At 38.6% G+C, this 26,063-nt stretch overlaps 1 protein-coding gene across 2 annotated transcripts; it reads right to left on the bottom strand.

Annotated features, from left to right (window-relative positions):
• Positions 1-1,476: 1,476 nt before the first annotated feature.
• On the bottom strand, positions 1,477-19,234 carry shisa9b (shisa family member 9b). Of its 2 annotated transcripts, none has more exons than XM_069148785.1 (4): positions 18,421-19,234; positions 16,006-16,112; positions 8,413-8,553; positions 1,477-5,271 (listed from the first exon to the last, which is right to left on the bottom strand). In XM_069148785.1, exons 1-4 carry the CDS (start codon positions 18,927-18,929, stop codon positions 4,892-4,894), a joined length of 1,137 nt encoding a protein of 378 aa, XP_069004886.1. In that variant the 5' UTR covers positions 18,930-19,234; the 3' UTR covers positions 1,477-4,891. The 2 variants fall into 2 exon arrangements, with proteins under 2 accessions (XP_069004886.1, XP_069004885.1); XM_069148784.1 differs by having other exon boundaries at positions 1,477-5,274.
• Between the last annotated feature and the right edge of the window lie 6,829 nt (positions 19,235-26,063).

The raw sequence follows: 26,063 nt of genomic DNA on the forward strand, positions 1-26,063 counted from the left end.
TAACCTGTGTCTCACTTATTGTTTTCCTGCAGTGCATTTGTCAGTATGTAAATCCAAAATATTATTTTTCTTAAACTTATTTTCATTCATGAATTGACTGTTTGTTAGTTCATGTGAAGAGTCCAACCCTGCATTACTTCATGTTTGAAAAAAGTAATGCAACTTTTCTATTTCATTGCTGTAGGATCAAGATTTCTTATAGACCAGTACATCCTGTGCACCTCTGTCTGACTGAATTGGGTTATCGTGCTGATTTCATTTCCAGAGGGAACCACCCTGGTGGTAGGAAACAGGATTTGCTAATTAACAAAAATGTCTCCTGGCATTTTTAAAGAGAATGACAGTCCTCCCAGAGGCTTGTTAAAACTAGAGTTTTGATTGAAAGTACAGCTGTAAACAGGAGTAACGTGCAGTAAGAAGTCCAGAATGGATTGAATTCTCTAACCATTGAAAGTGTACAAAGTGACTGAATATGCCCTAAGTCAACCTTCTGCGGTTCTGGTGCTTTCATTTTTGCGGGTTGTGTACTTTTCCCATGTAAAACATAATGTCTTGTGGTTTAGTTGTTTCAAGAATGTTTGGATTCTCATGCAAGGTTATACCACCAAACACATAAACAGAGCAAACCACAAGTTTCAGATAACAAAAAGTACCTCCTTCCATGTTCAGCTTTGTTCTCTTTCATTGTTTTTCTTTTCAACATTTATTATCCTTTTATTCAATCATGCAGTTCACTTATCAACAAGAGACGAGCCTCAGACTCTCCAAAGAGTTGAACTAATCCAATGAGGCATTAGCACTTGGCTGAATCGATTCAGCTCCTTTACTTATCCTCACCTTGACAGATGAGCATGTATCGAGTGTTTCACATGAGAGTAGTGAGTAAGGCCACAATGAAGAAATCAATTTGAATAGAACCAAGTGCTCAGACTGAATGAGTGAATGAAAGGTTGTAGCTGCCTCATACTGTTATTGTGTTAATGCAGCGAAACAATCTTTTTCCGCATGAGCTGTTGAGTGAGAAGTTCTAAATCTTTCCGCCTGAGTGATTGAGCTTTGGACAAAAGAGTGTCTTATTTCTGATATATTTAACATTCAAATAAAAAATGTGAGAGTCCAATATAACAAATTTAGGGCATGAAATAAGCAGCCAGAAAAAAAAAGTACATCCAATAGATTTTCCATGCACTGTAGGAATATGTCTTAGACCTGCATTTTGTTTTCTTAATCAGTAAGGCATCAACACTGAACATCAAAGCTAAGATAACTTCTCTTAATGTGCAGTTCAACACAAACACGTCATGTTGCTGCTACGACAATCAACTAAATTGCCAGCATGATTTGAAGTTAATATATTACCACTGACAGATTCGGTGTCACTGGGATTCCCATCAGTAAATCAACCAGTTTTGGTTTGGGAATCATTACAATCAAGGACACGTGTGGCTTTAAGAAAGTTTGAGAAACGAGACGGAGTTATTAAAAAATAATTTTAATGTTGACAGTATAATGACACTTTACGTTTTATACAGCTGGAGCACTCTTGAACAGAAAGTCCCATAAACTGTAGTGGAAGAGGTCTTTTGACTGCACTCGAGGGCTCTTCTGTGTTATGATACCGTGTGTGTGTGTGTGTGTGTGTGTGTGTGTGTGTGTGTGTGTGTGTGTGTGTGTGTGTGTGTGTGTGTGTGTGTGTGTGAGAGAGAGAGAGAGAGAGAGAGAGAGAGAGAGAGAGAGAGAGAGAGAGAGAGAGAGAGATTGGGGGCAGCAGAGCCAGCTAGAATTTTTTTAATTTAAAACAGAAAAGCCAAATGTTTTTTTTACTATGCACTAAAACTGCTACAGACAACTCATCTCCATAAACATGTGTGTCTTTGTTTTTGTGATTATGGGCTCTTGGTTTTGTGCCCTGCCATCGTCAAATGTTTGTTTCAAAAGAAAGAGGTAAGTCAGTTGAACATTACAGAATGCAAAAAGCTGTTGGTAGACTTGCTGACATTGTTTACAACAGTTGTTGCAGGAATGTTAAATGAGGTGCGCTAACTTGCTAAAGTTATTCATTTCCAAAGACCATTCCCTTTGTAAAAAATAAATAAAATAAAGGCTACACTTGTAGGGCATATATATATAAAATTAGGAAATAAATTTACATTGTTGGCATGCACTAGCTTGCAGAAACCTTGTATCGCTGTAAAAGCCACAGTGGAGGTTTTCCACATTTAGAAAATGTTTCATGAACCTTGGACTTCCCCAGACTGCACAGCGAGTATTTCAAAGCACCACCATGAAACCAAACAATGGTTTTTACTGTGATTTTAGATAATTCATACCAACAAAAGTGCCATTTTAGAGATTCAAGGTTTTTGCAGTACACAGGCAACATGGGGATTATATGTTACAGCACAAAAAAATGATGGAAAACATTTAAATGCTCAGCTCAGTCATTTTGCAGAACAATTTGAGGAGGTCAACAGTCTGAACACAGAGATTGTGAATATATTCAACAGCAGGGAATCTTAAAATCAAAATGACCTTGTGTTGTACATAGAGATGCATAACAAGCATTAGAGTAATAATCAAATGCATAATCTGATATTGAGATAACGGCGAGACAAAGAAACGATAGCCACCATAGTAAAAGTGTGTTAGTGAGGCCTTCTTTTAAACTTGACCAAAACATTGCTGCTACCGTCCTCCTTCTGAATGTTGTAGTCTCAGCATTTTCATACTGTACACGTTGTTTTCAACTGGCAGTAGATCTTCATGTGCAAATGCAGTGAGCTATAGTTCAATAACAGTGGTTTCAATGTTGGTGACGAGGAAATAAAACAATTTGCACCCACAAAACAAGAACAGTCAATGGTAAGGCCTATACAATATTGGTGGAAATAAAAAAAACTCAGCTGACCTTTTGAATATTGTGACAGATTTCATACGACTGTAAAATAAACACTGACACAGTTGATTACTTATGTGACAGGATAGTTCGGTCCACTAGATATGTATATTGGAAAACAGTGCGTAAACCTTGGCCGGAAGTCTGTGAGAATATTAACAACCACTCTAAACCAACAATGTGTATCATTTCTGGCCTTGGTATATTTCTTTTTTAGTTTTTAACGACATGAACTTGAGAAGACGTAAATATACTTTTACACCAGCAGCTCCCACTTCCCACTTTTGTAGCAGCTCTGAGTACAGCCTTCTCCTCAACTGCATGAGGAAGGCTTGCAGGCAGGCGTGAGCATCCTTTTATATTGCTTGGCTGGGAAATAAGTGCGACAAATGGTCAACTACACCTGAAAACCCAGGTTATTAAAAACCTATTGCCGGGTTTAGGAAGAGTTTCAGAGTCCAATTTAAGTTAGTTTTTTTGGTATTGGTACATTAAATGGCAGAATTTTCCCAGTAAACTTTTTGAACACCAAAACAGATGATAAATTGTAGTGTAGAAGGTTGCTTGCTATGGTCAGTCATCCAAAGATATTGTCTGGATGTATTTAGTGAACCCATTTATTTGTGTCGTAACGAAAAAGGAAAGTCAAGGCTTACTTGTCATCGTAACACTTTTACATTCATCCTGGCAGAACTTAATTAACTGTTAACCTCCAACAACGGACGTGTCAACTGCTACCACTTGCTTTTAGGCTAATCAGACCAGATGTATTCATTAGATGTGAGATTTGGAATTAGAGTTGCAAAAATAACAAACATATTTAATAAAAGCTAAGAGGTTTAACTGATGCAAACTCTGAGCCACCATCTTCCCACTGAAAATTACTTTTGTTGGGAGCATAATGGATTACTAAGAATAAAACCAATCACTGTGCTAATACTGTGGCTCCACATACAGTATATTCTAGGATAATCACACACATGCTGATACTGATGAGAGGCACCATTACACCAATACGACACTGCGTGTTCACTCTGCAGCCGCTGAATGTTTCTCCTAATTATGTACGAGTACGATATCTGTTGGTTTTCAATGCATTTAAACGTTTTCCTTTGAAATGAGACATCTACCACTTTAAAAAGTGACGCCACATTCACAAAATTTAAATGGACTTTTTAATAGGTCTTTTGTCATTTAAGTCAACGGTAACACTTCTACAGACTATATTTTAAAAAATACAGTATGATAGGCTTTGTTTATGAATCTCTCCTAAATGGATGGCATTTTGCAAGCACATCTGAATAACTTACTCTTTTCTGAAAATCATTTTCTTAAATTGGTACATTTCTTACTTCAGTGGAACTTTGGAGACATTTTAAATGACAAGACACATGTAAGTGGTGATTTAGAGGGATAATATCGAGAGCATATTGCAGATTAGGGTACAATAAAATGAAAATAAAAAAATATTGCATTGCAAATGGATCTGCACTTTAGCCAACACCTTTTGGACTAATGCAATAATTTGTACTCCGCGTCATATGAACAGTTAAACAGTATCTATGGACCAGTGACTCATCGATACCCAACTACGTGGCTTTGGTTAGATAAATAAGGATTTATTTTTTTTCCAATTGCACAATGTTGATTTGATATAAATTACATAATATACTTTATTTTCAAGGTCCTTTGATACTGACAACAGTACTTTGTGTCACATGTCATCACTGTAATATATGAGTTATGTCATTTTAGCAGTTGGATTACATGAATATCAAACACAACCCATTCGTCACAGTGCCCTCCTGTGGCACAGTGTTAAGACCTGTTAAGGTACCCTTCACCTTTTTCGACGGTGTCTGAAACGCTGCCTGCACATACGCAGACGCACATACTTACAGTCCACGCTGCTTTCTTGCAACTCCCACCCGCCGCCTGCAGGAACCGACTTTCTTCAATGCAGACTCATCTGAAGCCTGATGTTTACACAGTCCCTCATACTGTCACTTCTGTCTTGCTGTTGGTGACGAAGTACGGTTGTGGAGGCAGGTAGCGAGTGGTGTGCAGCTCCTTTTCGATGATGCAGAGTTTCTTTGGGCCGTAGCTCTGTCGGAGTGCCAGCGTGTCCTTGCCCTCCCAGGATCTCGGCACCCCAGGGCTGGCAGCGGTGTTGGAGCTGTAGGACGGGGACTGCGAGCTGTGGGTCCTGTGGCTTTTGTACTTGTGTCCGTTCTGCTTTGACGACAGCTGTCTGGGTGGGCTATAAGGATTACTCGGCTCTGGCTCCATATCCACACCCTCCATTGGAAGGCTGCCTTTGCTTGCCATCTCGATCATTTGCCGCCGGTTGCAGTGGAAGCTGTCGTTAGCTTTCTCTGCTAACAAATACATAAATAAACAGCGTGAGAGTTTTTGTCATTCCCCCTTAATTAGATATTGCATTGTGTCCTGACTGCGATGCTGCAGACAGCTAAAAAGAGGCATACATTAATAAATACGTTTTTTTTGTTTTTTTTTTCCATAGACACCGCTCCTAATGATCAAAAACCCAAAATGATACAATTTCTGTAATCACCACCTCATTAATTTTTAGAATAGGAATTTAATGTGTACATTTTTAATCCATATATTTGTTTTAAATGTGCCTGAATTAGCAAAAAAAAAAATGTGTGGCTTACTGTTCATAATGCAGGAATACCACCACCCGACCCAGCTGAATCTTTTCTTAGGTCCTGAAACCCTCAATAAGCACCAACTTGGCACTGATTTCCATAAACTTAAATCCAGTGGCTTGTATTGGGAAAACTACAATTCCCGGGAGGTCGAGCTTCTACCAGCAGGATGTGCCCAGGTGTCATGCACACCGCCAATAATGAAAACAGGACCGGTTGCTTTTTATATGCCTGTCCATTGTTCTGATGAAGGTCTGATAGACTGAAAGCTTCAATAAAAGTGATATACTGCATCGATCCAAGTGTGCGGCTTTCTGTTCTACCATGTTTGGTTTATAGTCTACGCCACTGTTGGCTTCCCCATCCTGTCAAATTCATATTTTCTCAGAATTTTCATTCAAGCAAAAACATGGTCAGAAATGAAGGTTTATTAAAAGACTCAAGCAACACATAATTTGCTGAGTCTGTGACTTAAAATACATTTTTGAATAGCTAATAATGCTTTAAATTGAATTTAAGTCACGGTTTGTATTCCCCCTATGAATGAGATACATAATCCCTGAATTTTAACTGATTACTTTATGTATTTCAGAGTACTGTTTATAAATGTGTGGCAGCGTCATATCATTTATTACAGGACGTAAGTAAATGTGTATTTTCATATCAGGTAAAGTTAAATTTGTGCTATTTAGAATATTGCAACTGCACATCCAGTCTCATTCTACTAAATATTTGGCATTTCCATGTATAAAATTATGTATTTTTTCCAACAATGGGTATGATATTTGCCAATACACCACAGCTCATTGTCTTTTGGCATTTGTCTTGCTGTAATCATCTGCTATAATTTGCTCAAAACAAACAACAGTATGGATTCAATGGCCCTAATCAAGTCCAAACAATGTGTGAAAACTGTTTTGTTTTTTTTACACTTCAGCACTAATTGAGCCTGAGCACTTGAAGCTCCGGTGTTAGCCTTTGTCTTTTTTTCCCCCCCTCTTACGTTTCAAACTTTTTTAATGAAATGTTACCCAGATGACCTCTAATGTGGCCTCATCGTTAGAAGCAGCCTATATCTGCACCCGGGATCACACTTTGTACAGGAATAGAGACGAGAGATGGCCGTAGTCATAATCAGAATATCCTTACAGCAGCCACTGCAGTGAAGCCTGCATCATTGTTGGGTAGATAAGCACATGTATTAGGAAGACAGGGGTTCTCGTGGCTGAGCATGTGCCGTGGAGTTGCATGCCATCTCCCACTCGTTTGTGTTCTGATTGCTCTTGATTGTCTCCTGCTCCCGGTTTCATTTGCTAAGATTTGCTCCATTTATATTTTCCCTAATGATCAGTTTGTTTTTACGGCACTTCAATGAATTAGCGGCGGAGAAGCTTCAGCTGCTTGTGTGATTTGCAAAGGCAGCGAGCAGGCTGATAGCTGTCATCTCTTCCATGGCCAGGTCTGTCAAACACAGCTAATTGATTCAGGTAGAAATCTAAAAAAAAAGACTCCAATCTCACTGTGCTAATAGCATCAAGTACACATCTACAAGTACCTTCACTATACATTTTCTCTGTTCATATTAGGCATGTCAGGATTGCGGGTAATGATGACTGGTCGCCAAAAGTTCTTAGAAATTCTACTGCAATTAATATTCTGCTCCAAAAATGAGTATAAAAGGTAGTGGAATATAATTTTACTTAAGATGTAAATCCATTTATAAATACTCTAGATTCATTTAGATTGTTGATAAGGTTTTAATATTAGTTAAAAACAAATCTGCATTTCTGGTTTAAAGTTATTACATAGTTTAGACTTTAGTTGTTAATTTTTTAGTACATGTGACTTGTTTATTAAAAATGATAGTCTTATTTGGTGTGAAATAGTCTCTTAAGTGCCATCACATCTATTGACTGTCATTGATGTTTTAATATCAGCAAAGATCCTTTAGTAAATTATGTTGACTGAACAAATCCTGCTACTACTAATAATGTACATTAAAGAGGGAACTGAGATGTTGTTTACTTACTTACTTTGACACAACAAATATATGTACGTTTTTAATCTAAGACTTAAAAAATAAAAAGACATAAAAATAAATCATTCAGCACCACATTATTAAGTCGTACGAATTTGACAGTTGCTATTTGTTCTTGTTTCGATTGCTCCTTGTTCAGGCACTGGCTGCAGACTTTAAAATTAGCACATGAGAAGAACAACAAACTTGCTTCTATAAATAATCTTTCACTTCCGCTCTCTGCTGGCATTGATGGACTGTGGATTAACTCACAAGGACTTTTGTCAGCCAGAGATTTGATAGAGATTCAAACCAACTACACTCCTATTTAAAGAAAAGAGGCAGTTGTGAAGTTCATGTCTGAAATGCCTTGTTGTGCCAACAGAATTATTGGTCCATCTGAAGTAGATAAGAAAACAAAGACTGAAGAATTGACAAAGCCAGATGTCTTACATAATTTGGAAGTTAAACTAAAAAGAGATGGGTGGCAGCGAAACTTATTAATAACTACAGCTGGCGGAATATTTTAACAACATATTTACAATCTGTTGAGACAAGTAACAAAATTAACAACATTTCATGAAGTATTTCAGCTGAAATGTCTTTCTCATTTCCTTCTAAACTCCTCTTAATGGTTATCCATATTTCAGATTCTGTTGTTTCCGGTTCACTCAATCAACCTTGAAACTCCTCATACGGTGGAAGGGAAATCCTGATTAATTATGCAAGTGCTATATATACGGCATGTAATATGCTACCTAATCAGATCAAATGATGAATGGCAACTGCTTTTTAATCATTATGGTTCATGGTCAAGAAGTTCTTACCCACAGCCTTGAGCGTGGCGTACTTGTTGAGATCCTTGACGGGCATCTGTTGTTCATACGGGCTGTTGATCGGTCCCACTGCTGGGTACGGCTGACTTATCAGAGTTGCTGCTTGAGCCACGTTGTTCATCTGGGGGCTGTCTAAACGGAGGGGAAACATAAGCTGTTAATGCAGAAATTCAGACGGTTTCTTATTTTATGTGTAGGTGACATTTTTGGGGTCCACAAAATCAAAAACAGTTAAACGAGCAACACTTTGCACAACAAATTCCTTTTAAGTACTGAGGTCATATGTACAAATGTGCACTTACTACATACATGCGCTTTTACAAGGTCAGATCACATTAATCACGTACTGTAAATATGAAATAGAAATGACAAGTACTGACAAATGATGTCCTTTTTTTGGGCTGTTTATATATTTGATCATTTTGTTTTTCCTTAAATTAATACTCGCTTGGTTTCTTCAAAGTGACTGTTGCATGATGTCATCGTCCAAAAATACAAATCAGCATGAAGCTGATTTGTATTTTGGATGACTGTGAATACACAATAAGTGTTTCTTTAACTTGGTAGTGTCTCTTTCCTATAAGTAGGCTTTTCTGGGGACCCAGCTGGAGAGCCGTGACGGCTCTTTGTAAAACTGTACTAATCCTACGGTAGACATCTGGTAAATTAAAGGGTGCACAGCAAACAGACTGGCCCCCTGCCTACTGGCATGACAGAGCACACAGATGTTCAGAGTGTCTTCTCGTTTAGACTGGAGGAGATTCGTGGAACGTACAAATTCACGGGCGGCAGTTTGAGGACTGCTGCATTTGCTGTGTTATATGTTCTGTATTTTAGAGTAGAGCTGTTTGTTGTTTATTTATGCTTCCTCCAAGTGTGACCAATCGCAAAATCACGATATTTTAAATGCCACGAGGTCATGAATCAGCACTTGTTCTGTAATTTGTCATTGTGCAGTTGCTTTCTTTAAAGGTGATCTGGGTTCGGACAAGTGGCAGTATTAATCTACTGTGAGTCCAGCCACCAAGAACTCGGATAGAAATAAAAAAAAATGTCCACTCTTCAGAGGGATTGTTGATGGTTAAAGTTTACAAAGTTTAAAATGTGATGAGTCCATTAGTCCTTGGTCTAGAATGTGTCTGATAAAAACAGATGATTAATACAGAAAATAGGTTAATTAGGCTCTTATTCCCCACTGGTCAGCAAGAAACTTTATTACTGTGCTAATTAATTTGGAAAGTCTCAAATTATCAATGCTGTCTCATGATATGATGCAGAGGGCAGCCTCAACAAATCGTTGACTTCACCACACCTCACAAGCGGGTGGTGTAATGAGCAAGATAAGATTTGGAGGTCATTTTAAGTGGCAAAACGTTGATGTAGCCACAGTGTTTGCTTTATGATAAGAACTTCTTTATAAAAAGCTCCTATATTATCCAGTTTTATTAACGGACAAATCTTTAAAGATGACAGCACAGCACTTTTACATGTACAGAAAAGTCATTTAACTCAGTAAAAACAAACAAGCAGATTTTGCAAAACATCAAGTCCCTGCCTCAAATCTGTCTGTGTTTAATTGTCAAGTTCTTTTTCTGAGCTTATTGACCTGCTTCAGTTTCATACAGTTCATTGTAAGTGGGCCATGCAAGCATGCTCTCATTCAGTATGCTCTTGTTTCAGCTGACAGTCAGATGAGATCTCCTGCTTCCACATAAACTGAATTCACTTCACTTTTAACTAATTCGACCACAAGAATAGTCCATTAATACTGCTTTTCAATCAGAACCAGTTACAGGTTTATTTAAAACAACACGAATAACTCATATAGATCAAATTTAATCCAGCGCAGTTTCCTTTCAAACTCATTCCATGGAAAACTATTTTTATGTCCTCATTAAGTCGACAACCCACTCAGGAGCTAGTTTGTAAGTTACACCGTTTGAGCGGTCTCCCATGACCAGTGTGCTTATCTGATACTCCAGTCAAGGTCAAAGTCAGGGTATCCCCTTAAAGGTAGAAACCAGAAATAAATGGTTGAAATATTCATCATTCACTGAAGGCTTTGGCCAAACTGTTTAGTATTCTAATATTTGTGAAAAATATTTGATCTGTTTCAGGCTGTCTGTTTGTCGCCAGTAAAAATGAGATTTCCTCCTAAAAACTCAAATCTAAAATGGTAGTAGATTTGTCTGCACTTGATAAATTAAGACGATGCTTTTCTTAACATCTGGTGTTGCTTTGCTATTTTCAGAACGGCAAGTTTAAACCGAGCTGCTGATGTGTGTAGTTGTTTATCTTCCTCTTTAATGTTTATCTGACTTTTGTGTTGACTGAGTGTCATTTGCGCTTGTACTGTTGTCAAAGTCACAGCTTTCATGTCAGCTGCTGCAAGAAAGTAGGCCACTTCTGGAGAGTTGTAAGGTTAAAGACTCCATGGTTGTTGCGGGAAATAAGCGAGTTAACACCCCAGACAGACACCTCCCTGGAACTCATAAAAGATTTAAGAGAGTATTTTGGGAGCTGTATGCCCCGAAATAAATGGCACAAGGAGAAGGGCGCTCTTATTTACAGGCAGCCTACTTTCAGGTTCATGATGAAAATATTCTTTTTTTCTCTGAGTCAATATCTTGTCTTCTCCTTTAGACTTCTGAAGCCCTTAACAGCAAACAATATATTTATATTGTATGTCACTTATTTATAGTTCAGCCTAGCCTAGCTATTCTTTAAAGTATTCGTAATTAACTTGATCAAATCTGTTTTACAATTCAGACCTACAATATAGATCAACCTGTTATTTGTTTGGTAAGAATACTCACTTTGTGTACAAACTTTTGTGTTTTTATATTTATTTTAAAATCAAGAAATATAACACTTTTTCCAAACTTTTAAATCAGATTTTATTTTGGCAATGAAACAGTTTTTATGACGTAAACTTTGTTTACGGGATTGTTATGTTAAAAAATAGTCCTTTCGGCAGTTTTTAAAATAGAGTCTATACAGTACTGTGTAACAGTTAACCTATATATAGCACTATAGGTGTTCTTATCAATCATGTAATGCAAAAAAAGCGGCATCTGTTCGGTCTCAAAATCCTTCCGCAGCAACAACATGCAGCCAGAAGAAGAACAAGCAGTCCAGGAATAGATTGCATGGTCCACACAAAGTCCTGAGCTCAACATGATCGAGTCACTGAGGGATTACATGAAAAGACGGAAAGCAATTAAGACAGTCTAAATCCACAGACGAAATGTGGAAAGTTCTCCAAGTTACTTGGAACAAACTATGTGCCAATAAAAGTGTACCTCAGACATTTCAGTCTATTTTAGTCACAATGCCTCAACGTTTTGTTTTGATTTAACTAAGTGTCTCTATAGTGAGAGCAAAATGTTTGTAAAGTACAGTAGCCTATGTTGCTCTGGAACAACCCTGTCGATCTTACGTTCTGATTTTGTTAGCTGTGCATGAAACAGCTGGAGCATCAGAATATGGCAGCATGTGAATGGTGTACACCGAGAATCATTTCAAGGTGACAATTGCTCAGTTTAATTTGAGAGTAAAGAACAGAGAGGCACTAATCCAAATGTAATCCAAAACTTTAAAATGAAGCCAGCACCTTCCGAATAAGAGTTTTTCCTCCACTTCATGTCACATTTGTCTGTCAGAGAGCAATAATGAGCCACATGTAAGTAGTTTTCTTCAGGTCCATCATGACAGTGAAGACATAAATTATTAGCAAAAGTTTTCACAGCAGGTGAAATTTTAAAAAGCTACAAAAATCATTTTCTATGCATTTCATTGACTAATGACCCCACTGCATCTGTGTTGTCAGCTGTTAGTGTGGTGAAAATTTAAGCTCGCCATCTATAAATAACAAGAAATTAGAGTGACGCTACAACCCAACTTTCTGTCGCCACCCAACTATTTTAAGTATTCACTTCGTAATCATCTCCTTGAAGATTTGAGGCTTCAGTACGATGTTCAGCATATAACGTGGCAGGTGGAAATGCAGACTCTACATCTGGTGTCTATTTTCTCTGCTGCTGTAAGAAGTAATGCAGCTGAAGTACATTTCAATCTGGAAGTGAGGAAATGGACTGTCATGCACCAGTGAAGTGTTGGCTGTGAGTGGAGACTTTGTTCTCTCTGGCTGACTGCCTGGTGTAAAAAGAGGCCACACTTCACAGTTGCCCCATGCACACAGATGTCCAGCAGGACATGCACACGATAGTACTGGTAGCCAAAGAAACCCAGCTCGCACAATCTGTGTTACTGGTGACTTGTGGAAAATAAAGAGTTCACAGCCAAGTCATAACAGATTTTTGTGATATCTGACAGACGACAGATGAGGAACAGGGGCTCCCACTGGAGCATTTCAATCACTGCTTCGCACCACTGTCTGTAATATATGGAGACTACTACAGCTGGGGCCCGGCACTAGAAAACACAGCTGTACAGGACCAAGCCATGTGGCAAGAAAAACAAATATCACCTCACCTCTTGTAACCTTCCAGGGATTGCTGTCAAAAAAACAGCAATTGTCACAGTGCTGTTGCCAACTCAATTACCCAGCATCCCTCTTGTACCTCTCTGTAAGCCACTGTGCCCTAGATCTCCCTGTTCAAGGTCACAACACAAAAAACAAAGCTGCATCTTTACCTTCTTTAGTATAATAATGTATAAATGACATCCCAAATAGTCATCTTGTCCCAAAAATAAATGTTTCACATTTAAGCAGCATGAGTCTGTGGAAGAACGCTGAGATTAAAACACATTTAGAGTTGCTGCCTATCACCATTTTACTTTTTGTTCACGTTGTGCTTCCCCGTTTCTTTTTCTGAGATACCAAACTTCATCATAAAAGTAATCTTCTAGCTTCTCCCGTGTTGATACGGTAGACATCCACCAGGGAACCTACACTATGGGATTGCAAATGTGCTCTGACTAGGTTTTAAAATTTTCTGGATGTTGGAATATTGTGGATGTAGCTACAACGTTGTAAGATATTATTCAAATTGTTAAGGATGAGAGCCACTCTGCATTGAAGTCTACCAAATTAAAACTACATAAGCAATGATTGTCATGTGTAATGTTGTTTTTTCACTAAAAGGATACAGGAAGGACCAAACTGCTCATTTTTTAAAGCAATTAAATTTTCACTTTTTTTTTTTTTTTTTACAAAGGTGACAACTTTAATTGGCTCTACCGCTTTTTTACAGTATAGCGATGTTCTGTTATATCACACCATTGATGATTTTCCTTTATTTAATCCAGGGACTGGTAGGAGACGTGTTCACCTTCAGTGTGCACAGTGTTAGGACAGAAACTGATTTTGAATAGCAGTTTACAAGCATTCCTTCAAAGTATTGATCATCCCAATATATGGACAAAATGGGCAATGAAAAGGAATTTTTTTTTTTTATTATTGACTGTGGTACAACAAGTAGCACCACCATAGGTGATAAAAAAAAAATAAACGACTGTTGCCCTGAAGAAAGCTCACCGTATCTATTTCTGAAGATCAGGTGACAGGAAGGACTGATGGCTGTTTTTAACGAACTGATAATTATTCTGTCAAGGTGCAAAGTAACAAAGATAGCGGTCTGATTTTAGAATGATTAATTATTGTCATGTGAGCGATGACACCGCATCTCAGCTGATTTTTAAGGTTTAAAAAAAATAAAGCACTCGTGACCTCGTGGCAGCCACATTTAGCACTTTTAGCAGTTAAACAGCATGTAGAAAATTGTCGATGTGGGTGTCCTATCAATAACTAAATCTTATTACGTAACATTTCTGCAGCTAGATAATGTAGACTCCCATTAATGTTGGGGATCACTCATCAAGAACTATTATTTGAGTTTATTTTAGGTGCAGAGATCATTCTTGCAAAATTGGACAGACTTCGCACTCTTTTGCAACTAAACATTGAGGAGAACGTTTTGATCTGCAATTTTGTAGAATTCTGATACTTATTTGTAATTTTCTTGATTTTCTTTCCCAATTTAGGTGTATTACTCGGTGCATGCCATATTGTATCATTCACGATAATACCGGTATAATTTTTAATGATAATTTTTGTTTTTATATCATAATAATGGCAATACTAGGACCTGCTGATGTAATAACGTCATACTGTTATGCAGCATAATCGTAGGACATACATTCACAGCTTATCCAGCAACAAGCAAGGCTGAAAGACTTCTACAGGGTTTCAGCTTAGTGGGTGGTGATGTTCTCCTCTCTGCCCTCAGTGTGCTTCACCACACATACGCAGCAAAGGAGAGGCTCAAGTGAACAATTTCACTCATTGTGTTACTGTAAGTGAAATAAAAGTGCAACAGAAGCCCAAAATGTGTTTATTAATGGACAATATCCACCTCAAACTTCAGAAAATCAGGCCAAAACATTGTTGAATCTGACGACAGTGATGAGGAAGTAGTTAGAAGATCTGCTGCTGATCACCGCCGTCCTGGCAGAGCAGCAGCTCTCCTGCTGATACACAGTGCACTGAAGTTACTGGCATTGTTTACAAACTACAGAACTGAGGCACCATTTTTTATTTATTTTTTTCTGAATATTTAAAGATAAACTGTTCCTGTATGCTGATACATAATTTTCCATATCGGCAAGAATATTTTTATCGCAAAAACACCCAGATATATGCTGATATTAATTTAAGGCCATATCACCCACCCCTGTGTATTACAGCAGTCCTTCACCATGTGTGCCAGGAACAGGACGATTTTCATTTCAACCCTAGATTATACAAACAAATTTCAGTAGGTAGTAGTGAGTGAACTCCTAACTTCTGCTGTATGCTGTGAGCTGTAATTCTTTCATTGTGTACTGTATGATATTGGACTGTGTATGTATCAGGAAAGTATATCTCAGTTGAGCCAAAGAATTAAGCATTTACAAAAGTCATATATTGGGCTGCTGCTGGCTTACATTAATTAAAAACATAGGCAAAAAATGCTGCTTGCCTGTATCTGCAAAACTTTTTTTTTTTAAGTGCAATGCCATTTGCCATAATTATCCAGCTAGCAAAGACGTGGGGAGACAGAGACCTTTTGCTGAGCTGTCAAGGCAGTAAGCAGGTTGTCAGTAAGCACGTTAGCCTTAATAAGAACTCTTTCTGTCTGTGTGGGTGTGTGTAGGCGTCGGTGCTGATGAATGAGAGGGTGCAATATAATGCGTGAAGCCACGGCCTACAATAAGTATTGGCTAAGAAGGAGCTCTAGGTTGTCAGTGGTAATTAGTGTCTATGTTAAGTGATTGCTGAGGATATGACTTAACTGCCTCACCAGCCTGCAGGATTTTGGCGGGATCCATCACATCCGGTTCCACAGCTAATTCAGGATAGGTGATCATATATACAGGGCTCACCATTTTAGATTTAGGTTTGTTTAAACAATCAAGGAATTCGGGCGTGAGATTCAGGTTGCAGGGCAGTGGCAGGCACTGCTCAGAGGAAGTAGTCGGCAGCACCGCAAGCGCATAACAGCAGCACTAGTGAACAGATATGGTGTGTGTTATCCAACTGCTCCGTTGTGTAATTGTGTATGTAGGTGTGTGGCTACTTACGGAAACTGTTCAGCGTCACTCTGGTTTGTATGTTCTCGTAGTGATGACCAAGTCCGATGTCATCCGTATGATCCGAGGCAGGATGGCGGATCACATGTGCAAGAGCTCTGAAAAGATGAAGAATAATTTTAGAGAGAACGTCTTTCAGTAAATATGAACACAAACAGATTTTGTACAGGCCCGTCATGGAAAAGAGGAAATCTAAAGAGATCCATGTGACCGTTTCAGAAACATACCATATAATCATTATTTTTTTTATCTGCCACCTGTAAGTTCATACTACTAAATAGGGTTAAAGTTGGAGAAAGATAGCCTTCATGGTGGTAAACAGAAAACACCTTAGACATTTGGTAGAAAACATGTTAGAACCCACAGTGTCATAAGCTTTGTGTACTATCTGTGGTTTAAAGGCCATTAAGTGTTCCACTTCCAAACATTTGGGGACCTCACTAGAGACGGACTGAAAAAAAAATGTCAAAACTGTAGCAGCAGAGGCTGCTGCTTCCTGACTTCTAGTTCTGAGTTTGATTTAAACTCCAAAAACATTTGATCCTTCATTTCCCCTTTTTTTTTTTGTTAGAGCATCTCTGCCTCCTAAAATGCCAAATGTTGCTTCCCTCATCACAAGTTCGTAGCTCGGGCTTTCTGTTCATGTTCAAGTCTCTGCTCCGATTGGACACACACACACACACACACACACACACACACACACACACACACACACATACACACACACACACACACACACCCCTTTCCGACATTGGTTTAGGGAGGGCTGTATCTGAGCAATTCTGTAACTTTCTAGAACTAACAATCTAACATTCACATCCACTTAATGGTGTGAGTGCCCCGCTGTGCAGAGGTGACAAAGTAGCCAGGATTTGATCTTCACCCTCCAGTTCACTTTTTTCATTCCTGACAAAACAGTCTGTCACTTTTAATGGGAACAACCAGGTGCAACACCATGAATTACTTGCAGGAGATACTGTAGGAAAACATGCGGCGCTATCCCTCATGTTTGAACAATATGGCTTCTACCCCACTCTCTGTGACAGCTGGCTCTCAACACCACCTTTCTGTATAACCTCTCGGAAGAACTTTGAACACATTTCATTTCTGATGCGCCGCTGAAAATAGTTCTGATCAAGCACAATCTGAACTTTAGTCACATTCCTCATGAGTGCCTCTTTAAGGATTCAAATTTGGCACCTCTAACTACAATCAGCATCCCTGTTTAGAGAGTTGGGAGTGATCTCAGTCTTTAACTACACCAAGGCAACAGTGATATTACGGCATACTCTGACTATGTTTCCACTGCACTGCAGAAATATGACAACTTTAACTGCTGGAGGTTTGCAAAAACAAGACTTTCAACTGCTTTTAAGTTTGTCACCCACTGGTTCGTGAACCGCTGTTTTCTAGCCTTGAGTCTGGAATTTTAGACGTTGCCATCTTGATTTTTTTGAGCCACAAGTGTCGGACGAGGGGTGGATTTGATTCGATCTGATATGGAACCTAAGGACTCTTTGCCTGCCCACCTTTATTGGAATCCAAACCAGGCACGCCCACAAACATACTGCTTTCTGTGGCCTACTATCCACTTACTTATGAATTTACCGATGGACCACCAGAATACTGATCAGCGGTGAATTGAGTGGCTCTCCGTGGTAATGCATTTTAAGTCACTTCTACATTGTCTGTATGTTTCAGACCAGAAAGCAATATTTATTTTTATATACATAAAATATAAGCGTGCATATGTGAAAAATGGTGTTGTGTGTGTGTGTGTGTGTGTGTGTGTGTGTGTGTGTTACTCACAGGCATGTCTTATGTGGCATTTTGGGCACAATTGTGCTCACAGGAATGTTTTTAAAAACAAGTTCAAATAAATGGCCTTTTCAACAAATTTCAGCAAATTGTAATTGTAAACCTTTGCAATAATAGAGCTGACCCTGTGTTTGGTTTCAATTGTAGCATGCTGAAAATAGAGAGAGGATTTCCAAGCTCAGTCTAGAATTTAACCAGTTTTGATACTGACCCTTTTTAATTTCTTAAAAACATCAACATCAAAAACACACTTTTATCACGTTGACAGAAACGTAAATGTAAGTGTATCTAGTGTGTTTCTACAATTTATGCGTTTGGAATGCAGCAAAACCAGTTTAACCCATTGGTTGACTTCACTTTAAAAATGCACTTTGTATGCACGTGCATTTGTTTTGCGTTGGTATTTACGAAACAACGTGTTGCTTTTTAACTCGGTTTGATTAAGTTGCAGCATCTTTTGTTCCACCCAGTGGCGACACGACTGATCAGCTGTTAGATGTTTTGACAGATTCAATCAGAGTGATGGTAGGACACAGAAGTTACTACTCTCAAATGTAAAAGATACAAAATAATTAAATTCCAACTGACCTTGACATGTTTTCTCGATGTGGACGGTGCGTCTTTTCCAAACCAAGCTTGGTGAAAATCCCTATCAGTGCTATTATGGCCACGACCCCGCATATGACATACACAATGAGGTTGGTTTTATCCTTTGTGGAGTCCAGCGCCACGTCCACTTTTGGCGGGGGTCTGCCTGTCATCATCCACGGCGGGGTGTCGTAGTTCTTACAGGTGGTCTGGTCCAGCCGGGAGCTTTTAAACGCGCAGCAGAATCTGAAGCCACAGGTGCCGCAGCAGTACAGGTAGCTGCCCGTCCTGCACACGAACGGCGGGTCCCACTGGCCCATCACGTCGTAGTAGCCCCGGCACTTGTCCTCCGTGTGGGGGCTGTCCGTGACTTCGCTCTCCAATTCCTGCGTCTCGTTGAACCCGTTTACTATTAAGAAGTCGTCGACGTTTTGACCCGGCTCACCATCCGCGTCGCAGACCATAACTTCCACCAGAAAGTACCCGAGCAGCAGCTCAGTGCCCCGCATCGTTGCTCACTTCTTACGCCCCTTCTTGACGCCCTGACAAGCTCTCATATGCCCGGCAGCATCTTCCGAAGAGATGAGATACAGCCATGCGTAAATGTGAGGCTGATTCCAACCTCCATGCGTAAAAGCACGGTGCCACCCTGTACTTTCCTTTCCATGCACAACAAAATATTGGTAGTTGTGGAAAGGCAGTTCAGACACCCAAAAGGCAGCCCACTATAGTGAATGGTTGGATCACTGAAGCCGTGCCACTGGCTGTGCTCGAGGATGTCTGACACCTCTGAGGCTGCTTCACTCCACAGAGTCCGTCACAGATACGGAGACAGAGAGAGTGGGGGAGAAAGACAACGCACAGGACCCGATGAGGGAGGGAATCGGGGGACAGCCAATGGGAGAGAGAGCTGTGTGCAGTAGTTAATTACAACCCCTTACAGCCAGTTACAATTGTTTTGTATCATCAAATCATCTGTAAAGGTACAATCTAGATCAACTCAACAACAAAACTGAACGCACATGATTTGACCTAACATTCCTTCCAAGATTTGATGACAGGACTTTAACATAATAATAGAAATAACTAAATTCAAGTTATTAATGATTAATTTACTCACATCAGTAAAACATGAACATTTTCTTTATTCAGAGAACACAAAATGTGCGTTTTGAAGTAGCACTGCAATTTTGATGATGAAATGTTATTGAACGTGTTTGGCCTTGCATTCCACTCTGCACAATATATATTCTATCCTTCAGCAGATGTTTTATGTTTTAACAGTTTTGGCTTTTAGAAACTGATGTTGATGTTCCACAAACCTTTTTTTTTTGCACCAGCTTCAATAAAAACACACTTGATCAGTTACCAAAGTATCTCAAAAACCATGTATCAGAAATTAAGAAGATAAAGATTTAAATGAATAGTAATATCATCATACAGAGCAAAATATGGAACAAATAGACCTATCTAGTTTTCATTACCTGAAAGTCTATCCAATGAGAATATGTTAAAGTTAAGCAGTTTTTCATGAGAGCTGTTACCATCTTGGCCTGTTATTGTCGCTTCTCCCTCACTGTTTTAACACAAGTGATATCCAAGTTATTCAGTTTTCTCTACTCCACTTAGAACAGATCAAACACCAAAAATACAGCATTATTTAATATTGCAGATTAAATATCAGTACTTTTAATCAGTATGTAAATATGATGATCTGAATTTGGGTTTGATTAACCTTTCAATTATCTCAGGGTACTATAATCATATGCAGAGCCCTTTATCGCAGCATTCCTTTCGTGCAGCAGATTGTGTTGACCTGAGCTATTCATTACTGATCATTTTGTAACAGTAACAGATGATGAAGGGGCTTCGACAAATATGGATCGGCAACAACAAAAAAAGCTTGTTGGCAAATTATTTTTAGAGAAACCTTTTTATCTAAAATTATGATTAGCGAAAGGAGGCTTACCATCTGCCACTTGAGAAATCTCACCCGTTTTTTTGTTTGATGTTGAATCATCTTAGCTATGGGAGGCTACTTTTATTTACAATCGGCTGTCAGGGGAGTTTTTGCTTGTCTCGTCTTCGTGTATCTTTAAAGTTCCCTATAAATAGTTTGCGCAGCCCCCAAGGATGGAACTTTAGAGTTCCTTTAAAGTGAAAACAGTGCAGTTTTATGAGGACTAGACAAACTCTGGATGGAGACTTTTCATTTAAAAGTCCAGTTGTAAAGTGTAAAATAGCGAATAACTATCAAGTGAAAGAAACGTGTTATAGTTTTGTTGTTGTTTGTATCATTCAGAGGGTGATATTTTTGATGTGGGGTTGAAACATTTTTGACAACCCACTTTTTAATAATATTTTACATTATACAGTTTAAAAAAAAAGAAACCCTTTGCTTCTTATATATTAATTATTTGGATGATAGACAAATATAACTAAAAACCAAAGTTAAAAATCACCCACCAATTATCGTTTCATATATTTTAACACCACTTACAAATTAAATTTAGAAATCCAGAGTCTGCCGGGAAGTAATTGCTGGAGCCATGGTGTTAATTAGTTTGTGAATTTTTTTTTTTTTTTTTTTTTTTTTTTGGCATCTATTGTGTTATCACTGTTTTTTCTACAGAAGGCACCAAGTTTGACATTTCAATATTATACGTGAGAAAATAGTGAATAAATAGTCAAATGACTTGATGCACCATTAAAAAATGTCCACGGCTTTGATGAAGGGGCTCTATCTGATAGGGTCTTGTTTTTGAAGCTGGGACAGGTGACGTATTTCTGCAGGACTGCTCTACAGTAATCAAATATGTAGCTTCTCTATAGATTTTACCCGTTGCATGACAACTGCACAACTCCTGCAGGTACATCTTTGCCAAAACGTTAGAGGCACAAGTCATTGTGTGCCATGGTTTAGGTGGGAGCAGGTGGGCAGACGAGAGGGTTGTAATTCTGCTCAGATGGGGAGAGAGCCTAATTAAATCCTCACCCAGTGGGGAATTTTAATACAATCCTGTTTTGTTACACTTGAGTAATGCAACTGTCACGCAGCAGCTCAGGGCAGAGAAACAGTCTCCTGGTACAGTTGATGGAGGGGGTCTGCCCCGAAAGAAACACAGAAACCACCTGTATGGTCGCTGTGATAGAAGTGTATTAAGATAACTTTTCTTTTACCATTGCAGAAATAAAAAATTAAAAAATAAAAAATAAATAAAAACTTATTATAGATATATAAAAATGTTTTAGGATAATTCATTTCTGTCTGACTGTTGTCCTAAGCTCCATGATTATTCTTTTAGTTATAAATGGAGTGAAGGATCTGGTCGAGTACATTATGATAGTGTCAAAACCGTTAAAGAAATGTGTTGGGAATAACATTAGGACTTCTATTCGGTGACAATACATTAAGTTAAAGAGGGTTTGATGTTGCTTCAGTTGTCTGCAGCTTTATACTTAAATACTTTTATATGACAAAAGATTTGATCTACACTTGAATTGCTTCTCTCATGTCTGTCTGCTTGTCTTTTTCAGGCCAGCCTTGTCTAATTCTGCTCATTAGGCATCTATATTTATCAGTTATTTTTAAGCAATCACTTTTTCACATCAGTTTAACATCAGTGTCTTGATCAGGTCGAATTAAATCAGGTTTCATAAGTTTGCTGTCCAGAAAGAGGTTAATACAACTTTTTCACATTTCACTGGACAAGTACATCCACATTTGTTTCGTTAATATTAACAAGCAAGCCTGCTATTCAACACATAACTAATAGTAAGTTGATATAAAAGGAGTCAGTTATTTTGCAAGGTATTATTGTGAGATCTGCAGCACATTGAGGATTTCAACAAAGTGCAAAGCAGTGTTCAGTGAACATGTGCATTGGTTTTCAAAAGCCTCATGAAGAAGGAAATGCCTTAAACATATTTGTCAGGCATCAGTGACACTCTCCGACTTTTGAAATCGTTTTAAATAAGAGTAAAACATCTCACAGTCAGCTCAATCATCCACATTAACTAAACCTGTTATTAAAGCCGGCATTCAAAAGGCTCTTTCACCTTTTTGGTGTTATAACCTATATTTATTCCATAATGCACACAATCACATAAAACTCCTTTTTAAAACTCATCCATGCAAATGATGTCACTGAATTGAGTTGTTTTCTGTCCTAGTTTAGTTTTTAGTGCAGGACTCTGAAGCACTTGATAAATACAGGTCCAAACTTTCATACTCAACTTTTCCTCCTTTGTCCTCAGGCCACCTGGTTCTGAGGAATGCTCATCAAGTCTTACTGGTTCAAAAAGCTGTAAGCTCTCACTTCAGGCGTTTGGACCCAGAGTTTGCCTTGGTGAATATCCAGTGTGCTTGTTTTCTTTTTTTTTCTTTCGTTCTAATTATGAGAAGTAGAAGAGGATGCTGGAAATGATGGGGCCTAATGAGTGTAAAATGCGAAGGTCGCACCGTAAAGTGTAGCTGATGGTACTCCACTCTATGAGCTAACAAGGGTTTGCAGCACTTCCCAATCAACCTTTTAACTAGACCTGAGTTTCACACCATGTGGTTGGTTTCATTAATGTACAATAGCAGTGAAGGATCGGCCTCTCAAATTTAGCGACACACTTCGATAGATAGCTACACTGAGACGAAAGTTGGTTAGATATGCAACATCTCAAACACATCAAGCTGAGCCTTTTAAGTAATTTGTAGACAAAGTAGGCCAGCAGCCAGTGGTGACTGTTTGTCTCTGTTCAATCCCTGCTTCTCGGCGCCTGACATTTTTCCCTTTGTCTTCTTGTTCATTTTCCACACAATCAAGAGACAGAGGAGTGCAGAGAAATGTTGTCATGGCAACGGGAAAAAAAATAGCCCGGATGACCATGAGTGAGACAGACCTGATAGAACACTGTACTGTGCAAAGTATTTCATGACCTGATGCAGGATATTGCTTTGAGATTTTCTGTAGATGAAAAAATAAGTGAGACAGTGGTGCGAGCCTCAAGGTCACTACTCTGTTGGAAACTAGCATTTTGAAGGCTGTCGTGGCTCCGACATGTTAATAATTTTCAATTTTGCTCATGCTGTCAAACGTGCATTCGGCAAAGCAGCATATTTCTAAGCTTGGTTCGTCTTCACTGAAGTCCCTTCTGTCAAACTGGCCAATTTTCCAAATGACTTTTTTCTTTTTGCGCTTCCAGTGCATTTTCTGGAAATTGACTTCACGCTATGTGGCAGAGAAAAAAAATGCAAAATTATTTTTTTTTTGTGTAGTCCACACCAATCAGTAGACGGACCGGTCCAAAGCATTCTTCAGATTTATCACTGATAGCTTTGTGTGAAGACAAACCAATGAAATTGAGCATGTACAACTGAGTGCCTTTTGGACACGTCTTCTCAAACAAGAAAGCAGGAAATGTGATTAGTTCAGCACTGAGCTGAGCGGGTTTGAGATCAACTGGCCTTTTGTGTTTAGATGATACAAGTTTTTGTTATAAGAAAGAGGAACTTGAAAACTTGCACCCATGATTGGAGTTGGACAGAACTTAGTTCTATAATGTATGGTGTCATAAGAAGATTATTATTCAACCTTTCACGATGTTTTAGATGTTGTAAATGCTGCTCTATGCACATTTATCTCGGTGCTTTTGGAATTTTGGGGGCACATAAACCAGAATCTGTCAGAAGAGTCACTGCGGTGACAAGTTGAACTTCGTTGAAGTGTTCAGCCACTGACATAACTGCAGGTGTGTCTGCTTATTATTCAGACAAAGGCTGGTACAAAATGATATCTGAATCTTCTATAGCTGGAAATAGAAACTGGAAAGACTTCAAACTCCTTCTGAGTTTAAAGCTGATGTTAAAAAGAAACTTTTGGACAGTTTTGTTATTTTTATAAAAAATGTCTATTTTAGAAGCACATTTGTCTCTCTTCTGGAGACAAATAAATCGGAATCACAATAAAAATAACAGTGTAACATTACTGATCAAGAGCGGTGCAGAAAATTCACGTTGTCATGTATCAATCATCACGGCTTACTCATCTTTAAATCTTTAGACTTGAACACATTTTCATATCAGTATTTTTCTTTAAATAAACAATACACAATTTATTAATTGTGAATATCCTACAGTGGCACTCATGTAAAAAAAAATAAAAAAAAATTAAAATATGGGAAATCAGAAATTCTAATCCCTAAAGTTAGTTGTACTGTTTAGATTTCGGGGTATCTGTTGGCAGAAATGTAATATAAACTACGATTTTTCGTTTTCATTACCTTAAAAGGAGCCCTTTGTGTCCTTGGGTTGACATTGCTCCTTTAAATACAATAAGTAAATAAACACCTAAAACTAAAATACTAAAACCAAAACATAACGTGGATGTTTGCCTTCCTTAAAAAAATGAAAGTGAAAATGTCCTTTCAAAAAACCCAACAACAACAAAAAGTGAAGCTGATGCCAATGTTGTGGGAAATCTACCTCATTCCTCTCTAAAGATCCAGAAAAATGTAGCTGATGAATTACAGACATCTGGACAGTGTTGACACCTGGGGCTTCAGATGGATCGTAAACCAAAAGGAGAACTAGGAGACGTCAGCAGGGATCTTTAAATCTCCCCTTTTTCTTCTTACAAACTGCGAGATTAAACAGATCTCTCGACTAAGTCTGAGAAAACCCTAAAAGAATAACCTGTGCATGCCTATTAAAAATGAGGCCATCCTGCTCACAGGGAGCAGTCAGAGCAGCGATGCCTGCCAGCGGATACCTAACGGCTCATTCAGGACACCACCTCAAGCTCCCATCATTTTCCTCAGTCAGCTGTGGAGCAACAGGGTGGCTGTTTCGCTCTAAGTTGGCCAGCTTCATGCAACTCTCCAGTGGGATGCCAGGCTCATTATAGCGGGATGAGAGTTCATTTCTCCTCTAACTATGTGAGCTTCACAGGGGATAATGAGCCTCCTGACCACTGGGAGTAAATGCTTGTCTGGCTGCTCCAGTGTGTCTGCTTCGAGCTGAGGGATTTCTTTCCTCCTGAATTCCATCATCATACTTTGTGAGATGTGGACTTGCAAATCATTCCTAACATGTTAATGTTATAGCTTCCAGCCTGGTGTTATATATCACATATGATTATAATATTTTGAGAATATTTGATATGTACTATGATAAATTAATTTCATGATATTTGATGACAGTCTTTTTCTCAGTTAAAAAAATATTACAATTATTTACTTTGTGGCAGTGAGACAGATAACAACATTGATACCACGTTCATGAGGCTACAGCCAGCAACTGGCTATCTTAGCATAGCATAAATACTGTAAACAGGAAGAAGCACGTAGCCACCAGAACTATTTCTCGTCTCTTCTCAGTTTACAGTCTTCCGGCTCAGACTACAGGAAATTACTATTTGGGGTGAAATAGTCCTGCTACCACCTGTAAAACAGAAATTTTAGGGGTTTTTTACACTTGGGTGGGAGATGTTCAGTCCAAAACAAAATACTTCTTTGGCATATTTGCCATTGAAATATTGAAATGTCAGAATTTTAACGGTCTTTTAAAACTTTTTTTTCTTTCACATTTTGCTGTTGTATTACACAGTACACATTACAGGGAAGTAAATGATCAGAATAACTGACTGGATTCA

This window comes from Embiotoca jacksoni, unplaced genomic scaffold, assembly GCF_022577435.1.
Source record: "Embiotoca jacksoni isolate LCO1_2020_lvr unplaced genomic scaffold, fEmbJac1.0.p SCAF_15, whole genome shotgun sequence".
Lineage (NCBI taxonomy): Eukaryota > Metazoa > Chordata > Actinopteri > Embiotocidae > Embiotoca > Embiotoca jacksoni.